The sequence below is a fragment of the Odontesthes bonariensis genome, chromosome 11, assembly GCF_027942865.1.
Source record: "Odontesthes bonariensis isolate fOdoBon6 chromosome 11, fOdoBon6.hap1, whole genome shotgun sequence".
Taxonomy (NCBI): Eukaryota; Metazoa; Chordata; class Actinopteri; order Atheriniformes; family Atherinopsidae; genus Odontesthes; species Odontesthes bonariensis.
The window spans coordinates 38439772-38449011 of NC_134516.1; the positions used below are offsets into that span (position 1 = coordinate 38439772).

At 37.8% G+C, this 9240-nt stretch overlaps 2 protein-coding genes and 1 long non-coding RNA gene across 3 annotated transcripts in view; all 3 read right to left on the bottom strand.

Moving 5' to 3' along the window:
* LOC142391273 (uncharacterized) overlaps positions 1 to 2421 on the bottom strand; it is a 2884-nt gene extending 463 nt beyond the window's left edge. The window contains exon 1 of the mRNA XM_075477043.1: positions 9 to 2421. Within this exon, the coding sequence (XP_075333158.1) occupies positions 9 to 2407 (2399 nt within the window). The 5' untranslated portion in view covers positions 2408 to 2421. The remainder of the gene's footprint in view (positions 1 to 8) is intronic.
* Positions 2422 to 2463: 42 nt separating this feature from the next.
* On the bottom strand, positions 2464 to 6053 carry LOC142391274 (uncharacterized). The gene is made up of 2 exons (XM_075477044.1): positions 2738 to 6053; positions 2464 to 2481 (listed from the first exon to the last, which is right to left on the bottom strand). The coding sequence occupies exons 1-2, from the start codon at positions 5999 to 6001 to the stop codon at positions 2464 to 2466; spliced, it is 3282 nt and encodes a 1093-aa protein (XP_075333159.1). The 5' UTR covers positions 6002 to 6053.
* A 1799-nt stretch (positions 6054 to 7852) lies between these two features.
* On the bottom strand, positions 7853 to 8484 carry LOC142391454 (uncharacterized). The gene is made up of 3 exons (XR_012770574.1): positions 8386 to 8484; positions 8179 to 8282; positions 7853 to 8077 (listed from the first exon to the last, which is right to left on the bottom strand). It is a non-coding gene; the product is annotated as an uncharacterized LOC142391454 (long non-coding RNA).
* Positions 8485 to 9240: the final 756 nt, after the last annotated feature.

Genomic DNA, 9240 nt, shown 5'->3' on the forward strand with positions numbered 1-9240 from the left:
TTTTTGACATGTAAGAAACTATGTAGACACAACAAGCGTATGCATCTACACAATATTGAATATCGAGATTAGCATTCCATGCTTTTAACAGCGGCGGACTATACTGATTAATCCAAATTTCATTAATGTCCCTTTTCAAAACTACATGTGTATGTCGACTAACTAGTTTATAGACCTTTTCAAATATTTCTTGATTTATACCCAGTCTTTGAAAAATTTCTTCTACAGTCCTATAGGGACAAGTTTCATCTGCAAGGAGACTCTTCACTTTACTCAGAATCTCCTTTGCCTGATTTTGAGCCATAGCCTCTTTACTTGCACAGGCACACTGTACATTGCTGCTCGTTTTATCCAAATTACATGTACAAGTCTTATCCTTATCTTTTTCACTACGACAAATAAATGTTCTGCTCGATGCAGGTCGGGGAAAATTAAAACGACAAACTGTGTTTTTCTTTTTACATGATTTTGAGTGATGTTTTGAATGCTGCTGAACAGATGTAACCACTTCAAACAATGGTTCGTCCTCAGATGGAAGTTCGCATGTTATATACTTATCTATAAATTCCACAACTTCCTCATCTGTGTTTTTATCTAGGATTGGAGCCCCAGAAATCCAGAAAAGGCAATGACAATGAGGGGAACCACGTTGCTGAAACTCAACACGATAGTAATAGTCAACGACTTTACCAATGGGATTAGCAGGAGACATGAGAACTTCTCTTAAGAAAACATGCCATCGAAAATCAAACATCCTGGCAGCAGTCACAGGATTTCGACGTAACAGTTCACATTTATCTGCCCACTCCAATTGCTCAGCTGTCTCTGTTCGCCCATCCTGTTTCAAAAGGGTATATAAAAGATTTGTCCATCTCATATCTGCTGATGAAAACGACGCAAACCAAGTAGGCTTACCCAGCTGTTTAACACAGGCTAGGATGTCCCGTTTTGCAGACTGCCAAAAAGCTGGAGTCCCTCTAATGGGTTTTAGGAACCGATAGCCATCATCAAACTCCAACAACTTGTTCAAAGACTCCTCATTTTTCAACAAGTCACCCAAATTCTGGGATTTACCACATTGCCCTTTACGCAATGCTACTGACACGTTAGAAATAACCTGTTCCAATTCAGACATGTACTGTGCATAAAATATATATTCAACGTTGGATGAAAATCTACCATCTGCATGTAAAAGCCTGTTATTAAAATACCGAAACAATGTTAAACGATGTGACCTGTTTGCATGGTAAGTATTCTGTCCAGATGGAAACAAAACAGGGAAGCACTTGGCTTCATTTTCTGGATCACTTAATAATTTTACTGGATTATTACCTTCACCAGGAGCAACATTTAAAATGTTATCCAAATACTGATCCAAAGCTTCCTGGCCTATGTCAACGGGCATGAGACATGTATCTTGAAACATGCAATGCTGCTGTCGATCGTGCAACAGCTCCTCAGTCTCCTCCAATTCTTTTTCAGAAATGTCACTGACATCTTTCTCCAAAACATCATCTTCATCTCTACAAAACTCATTGATCCAATTCTCATTAAAATCTATATCTTTATAATATTTGTTGAACTGTTTTAAATACTTAAGTGCTTCCCGTACATGCAAAGTATCAACAAACTGATACTTATAATGACCTTTGTAAGTTAATTTACGCTTTAATTTTACAGCAAGCAAAGATCCTTCCATATTACTACGAGGCAATACATTACATGTTTCAACAATATTTGCTGGAACACAAGTCACTGGTCCATGTACGCCATTTTGTCCCCCTTTGGGTAAAGCCAACATTTTCATGAATGGTATATGTAAAGCTATTAAATGCTGTTCTAAACTATTTAGACAAGCCAATTGTGTTGGGATAACATCCACATTTAAATTGTTGGTCGCACTTTCTGGTGGCATTACACCTTTGCTCATCTTGTAATGACAGGTATAACAAATCATCAGTTTACCTCTGGATGACTCTGTCAATTTGCATTGCACAGCACAACTATTGTCACATTTGTGCACATAATCTTCAGAAATGCATTTTGCAGCAATTATAGCACTAGATTGGCTTTTAGAATAGAAATCTTTCTTACAAACTAAAACTTGATGTCTAAACAGCAGTCTATGACAGACACAGCAGACAAAATCAGGCCCATCTTTAACCTTATCTAAAAACTGGTTGATAACAAAGTCAATTTCTTTTAACATTTCCTTACGTTGCTGTTGATTTAACTTCACACGCACTAAAACCTTTTTCTTATGTTCCATGTTACCATGATACCTTCTACGACAAATCTCTTTTAATTTCTGTCTATGCTGCAAATTAAGCTTAAATTTCTTCTTACTCATCATCTTCTTTCTTTCTTTATGCACTATATCATATTTATATTTTTCTTTACTCATCATCTTTACATTTTCTTTATGCACTAAATTAAATTGATATTTTTCTTTACTCATCATCTTTACATTTTCTTTATGCACTAAATTAAATTGATATTTTTCTTTACTCATCATCTTTACATTTTCTTTATGCACTAAATTAAATTGATATTTTTCTTTACTCATCATCTTTACATTTTCTTTATGCACTAAATTAAATTGATATTTTTCTTTACTCATCATCTTTACATTTTCTTTATGCACTAAATTAAACTGATATTTTTCTTTACTCAATGCCTTTACATTTTCCTTATGCACTAAATTAAACTGATATTTTTCTTTACTCAATGCCTTTACATTTTCCTTATGCACTAAATTAAATTGATATTTTTCTTTACTTAAATTCTTAAGTTTCTCTTGAAACAGTAAATCATCTTTGTATATTTTTTTCCACAAAGTCTTACGTTTCTCTTGATACACCAAATCATTTTTATATTTTTCTTTACTAAGCTCTTTTTTCTTCTGTTGATATAATATATCAAATTGATATTTCATCCTTAACAATGCCTTTACTTTTTCTCTATAAAACCTGACTTCCCTGTACTTTCTTTTTAATTCTGCAATCTTTTTCTCTTTATAAGATATTTGTGTATGATACATTGCTTTACTTTTCAATTTCATCTTGTCTTTATACTCCAAATCTTGTTGGTATTCCATCACTTTTTTAAATGCAACTTTCTTCTTTAAATGTCGAGAACCAGTGTTTAAACTATTTGTTTCTTTACTGTCATTTGTTTTTTTGGATTTTCTTCTACACTTGTATGGTGTGTCTGATACACCATTAACTTTACAAAAATCATAGCAAGACTCTTGATCACCCTGCAAGACACAGGTAATAACCTCAAAATGACAACCATCACATTTCAGATATATTCCTTCATTTATACCAGTGGAGCTTGTACACCCATATTTTACCCATTCCTTGCCATTATGCACATACAAATTCACCCCTAATGCATTTGCAGTTGCCTGCATTTCAATTTCAGAAGCTTCATGTCCAACATACTTCATACAGGACTTCTTAACATAGTCAGACACAGAAGAAAATCCTTTACCAATCAACCGTTTACCCTCTTCGTTCTTCTCCAAATAAGAAACAGTAGCCAGTCGTATTCTGCGATGACTCTTCTGGGAACCGCTTACTACTTGAGACACTGCTCTGAAAAAACTGTTACCATCTTTTACAATCTCTTCAGTCTTACACACACTCCCCAAAGGCCCAGAAGCTGTGGATCCTTGTGTGTCCCGTTTCACAAATGTAATATCATACTTGTTGCACAAAGCTTTTGAAACATCTGTACACACAGGATTAAATGACAAATGTGTATTAGCATTATGAATAATGACACTATCATCATCCAGTACGTAACTGTTTGCAGTTTTTGTACTTTCTAAAACATTAGGTTCATTTGTTGTCTTATTTCGAACACTATACCCTTGAGAAATGGAGACCCTTTCCTTACAATAACCATAACAATGTTGTGTTTGCTTAACACAAACAACTGTCTCGTAATGGTTACCATGAATATTTTGTAGATACACACACTGATTTGAGATCTGACCAGCATTACATTTATATTCAAGCCATTTATCAATATAATATGTAACTATGTTCACACCCAAACAGTCTGCTGCAGCTTGAATTTCCACTTCAGTTGCCCAGGATCCAACATATTGCATCCTTGATCTTTTAATATACTCTTTTATAGAGGAATTTTCATTTCTCAAAATGTTACAATACATTTGAGGATTCCTTTCTAACTGTTTCACTACGGCAAGTCTAATTTTCCTGTGCCATTTCTGAGTTCCACTTACAGCCTGACTAACAGCCCGGAAAAAACAGTTTCCGTCCCCGACGATGGGTTCCACCTTGCATGGTATCCCCAAGTCCCCAACCAAGTCAGATGATGACTCACCTTTCTCGCATTCTACGTTCAAGTGTTTGCAAACAGCTTCTGACACCACTTTTGAAAGAGGATTAAACTTTAACGCTCTAGTCCTCACATTGGTGACAAACACATCTGAAGTTACAAGATCTTCATGAGTTTCTTGTATCTTGTTACAAGATGTACTACTCTGAGGCTTCTTTTGCTTTTGCCCTCTAGATTTATCTGTACACAAGACTTCCTGAACACAGACAGGTTTCAACAAATTACTGCCAAATGGACTAAATGAAGTCTCATTTCTGTGCATGTCAATTTGCACACCACTAATTTCAAATTCCTTGGGACTGGTTCTCTTTTGCCTAGCATATCTCTCAATATAATTCAAAAGATCATCAAAGCTGTTTAAATACAAAACGTTGCTTTTCCCTGAAACACTTACCATTCCATTACAATCACGTGCATGGGAATCTACAACGGCATACTTTCCATTCTGACTTATAAGAGCGCAGGTACTTCCATTTATAGTCAGAACACAAGTTTCATATGTGGCGCACATCTTTTGCAATCCTTCACGGAGAGTAGTGTGCGCACCAGAATCTAGGAACTCACCCTGGAAAACATCTACTTGTCCAGCAACAAAATCTCCATACGTCACATCTAAAGTACACCCGTCAATATCAACCTGCTTCGGCAAGTCTAAAACACAGAGCGTTTCCTTCCTACCACTAATCAGATTGTTGTCCCGCAAATAAGTGTACAAGGCGTCACCTCTGACAACAACATTATCTAATGTGTCAGAATGCCATGAAAAAACACTATCCATCTTGTGCTTTGCTAAAGCAACAAGAGTCACAGCTGCACATTGCAGTCCTCCGTACTTAAACCGATCATCGCCCTGATGGAATGATCCTCTAACTGATTGCTGACTACTTGAACTGGCACCATGACGTTCGTCTGTGACCTGCCTGTCAGCAGTGACTGTGGTACATGCTTCTAAACCAAAGCTACTCTGTTGTACAGAAATCGCAGACATGCCATACTCTGTCGCATTTAATGATTTCCGAAGATTCATAATGTGAATCATTAAATCATTGAAGCAAGTGTTAAATACCACTACAGATGTACCCGTTTCTGATGCCAACCCCTGTAAATTTCTTGTTCCACAGTCCACAATGACAAAGTAAGATTCATGATGGATAACCAAGCTACATGAACCCTCAAGATTAAGGATGCACATTCCATTTCTCAACAAATACATCTGTAACTTCTCACTAAATTCCTCCTCCAGATTAAAATTAAATTGACCATAACTACTACCCCCAATTAGTACTTTCCATTTTTTACCAAAAATAATCTGTCGCTCCACCAACTTGCAAAACTCTGGCTTTGTGCCTCTCTGAGGTCTTTCTGTATCAATATATTCTGCCAACTTCTGACCTTCAGCATCAACTGCATCGACATCCGATGATTTCCAAGTGCAAATTGGAGAAGTTTGGTGTTTTATAGCAGCTACAACACTACTGGACATTAAAATATTGCTAACAGACTGATTACTATGACTAACTGTTCCTAAAATAAGAGAAGGGGGGAACCGCTCTGAACACCTGCAAGAACTGGAGTTAACACACTGACCTCTTGTTTGGCTGCACTCGAAATCCACCGACACCTCAAGCATCTACAACGACATTAGAAAACATAATTTCTTTCATTTGTATTCATTTCTTTACATTTACTACCAAAAATGTTGTTATACAAACCTCCCGGTCAGAAACGAGCTCGGACGGACAGACAGACACCAAACCAGGACAGTCAGACACCTCCCGAGGATGGGGAGAACGCACCACATCGCAGACATCCACCTGTTTGGATGTTGCCTCAACCTATAAAACAAAATCATTACATTAACTCATCTGAATTTAAACCAAGATTCCAAATAATTTAGACCAAGTGTTTTCAGTAATACACTTTAAGGTTTCATATTACTTACACATTTAACATAATAAAAAAGCTAAATATGGACCACACTTACATTCTTCTTCACGGACACAAGCCCCACACCAACAGCGGCAGGAGTTACGCTCGGTGTGGCTGAAACCTGAAAGACAAAGACAAATAAATTAATTATGAACAATTATCCTCATTGAAGTTCTGAAAAGTTAACTCGCTTGAGGTTTTACAAACCTGCTGTCTCACACGCCTGGTCCTTAAGACAGCTGGTGTCTTGAGACGTTCCACAGGCTTCATCTATAACACAAACAACATGTCAGATCTGTGTCTTTTCTAAAAGACAATACTGAGACTATATTTTGAAATACACTTTGCTGCAACTTACCTCGTTGCCTGTGTGAACATCTGCCACTGCCATTGGAGAAACTTTTTCCATGGCAACCAACAACTCAGGTGAAAAACGAACAGGATTCAGGGGGATGTAACACTCCTTCAAAACTGGAGTAGCAATCTGTTACACAAAAATTGAAATAATGAATATACTAATCACATTAAAAATGCTTTACAACAAGTGGTTGTGAAACACTCACCTTATCAGGAACCACCCTTTCCTTGGGTGAATCAGAGTCAGATTCCCCCGAATGGCTCCTCTATAAAAAGAACACACAAAAGCCATTTCAGAACATTACACACCAACTTAAATCCCATCCTTGCATAAAAGTACATTGGGAACAACAAGCTTCCTTACCTTCCTGCCGTATCTCACGGTTGTCCACTCTGGAGGCGGTGGACGTGGGACTCGTTCCACTCCCTTCACAACCAGACGTGGCACATACCTCTGCTTATACGGGGCAGCTGCCTGACTCGTGGCCAGTGGCTTGGGTGCAGACAGCTCCAGGAACTGATGCGCAAACACCCAAATGCGATCACTGAGGATGCGCATCCCCTTGTTGTCATCAAGGTGAATCTAAACCAAAATAAAAGGTATATAAATCAGCAAAACAGACAAGTAAAATAAGTATTGAATATAAATTCTCACCACTTTCTAACTTCAGAATAAGATTGTACTTACTCCATCATAACTCCACAGATCGACGCGACTTAGGGGGAAGTCCTCGGCAATGGAATAAAACGGCATCTCTGAATAGAAAAATATGTATAATTATACAAACATCCTTTTCACCAAAGACAACTGCCATCAAAATACTGGAAATGAACTCAGAATTATTTTACTCCATACTTAGATTTGCCGAAACACGATGATACTCCTGCTGGAATAGCTCCTGTTTCTCCATGGATTCCGTCAAGCGTGGAATCATACCGATACAGAACACCTAGAGGAAGAATTGCATTATCAAATTACTTTATTTACAAATACATCAACTACTGATGCTTGGTGTTTTAAGTTTTTTTTATTTCTCTTTTGTTACGTTTATTCTTCTTATTCCTTTTTTAATGTGAAGCACATTGAATTGCACGTGTCTGAAATGCGCTATATAAATAAACTTGACTTGAAAATAAAATAACACACCTTAGTGCAGTGCTCACGAACTGCCTCCAGGTACAACTTAAAGGCCCGTCCTGCCTCTTGGTGGTTGATGCTGGACGTGAGGTTGTTGGATGGAGCAAAAACGCAAATAGCGTCAGGACGACGAGGAAGTACGACCTTCTCAACCTCCTTGCGCAGCTGATCTGCGTCAGCCCCTGGAGTCGACATAAAGGCAAAAGATACGAAACCTCCTTGCATTTTAACAATGCCATCTGCCAAGGACCGCAAATGGGACGCCCCGATAACAAGAACCAGCTATGGGAGGAAAAAAAAAAAAAAAAGACAAATTATAGCAAACTGACAATAAGCAATCCATTTCTACATTGTATATTTGAATAGCATGAAAATTTTCATACTTTCTTATCAAGGCTCCCATCCGGAATGACCAGCTTGTGACGACGCCCAGTATGCTCGCTGATTGGCCATTCGTTCGCTTTGTGTCGCCGCCCAGTTCCGCGGCCTATAAAGGAAAAGATATATATTAATCACTGAAAACAATATATATTAGCACACAGAATATACAAATACTCTCCATTCTTTAATAATATATAAATGATACTCACGGCCAACAAAGTCACTGGATGGCGTTGGTACGCCAATGCGCTGAACAGGCGAAGCCTCAGCACGGCGACGAGCAGCTTGAGATCTACGACTAGTTCGTGGCATCTGCAAATTGACATTAGAGAAATATGACAAAAACATAAGGGATTACAGCACAGTCTCAATGATAAGACAATATACAAAAAGACAACTACTAAAATCCGTTAAAAATACATATATTTACAAGAGCAAATACTACCATTTATCCTAATTATGAAAGTAAGCAGTAATGTTAAGTTGACTGCAAATGATTTGAAAGTTTTCTGCACAGTGAAAGCCAGTAAATACATAAAACCATTGAAAAGGAACATTCAATCCTCATGGATAAACATGAAAAAAAATTTAACTAGGACAGCACTCTCCAACTTATGATATCATGATACTTTTAACAAGTATAAAAGTTTTAATATATATATTTAATAGTATAACAGATAAAACCAAGCTCCTCTGCTCTCTATTGATCATTCCAAACATGAAACAAAACAATGCAAGCCCTTGCAAGCCCCCTGGTGTGTGCGCGCTAACTGGTGTGAACTCACGTGCACAAACTCGTCCACAGAGGGGGAAGGACCTGAAAGTTGTTTAATTTCGAATTTTCCGACTTTCAGGTCACTCCCCCTCTGTGGACGAGGTTGTGCACGTGAGTTCACACCAGTGTGCGCGCACACAAGCTAGGGGCAGACTCACGCTCAGCTTGGAACACGTGGTTGGTGACTGTTCTGCTCAGATAGAGAAATAATAAACCTAACGTGACTGGTTAAAAACAGCCGGGAGCGCTCGATTTTTGCAAGCATGATTACAGGCTTTAGAGAAAGCTA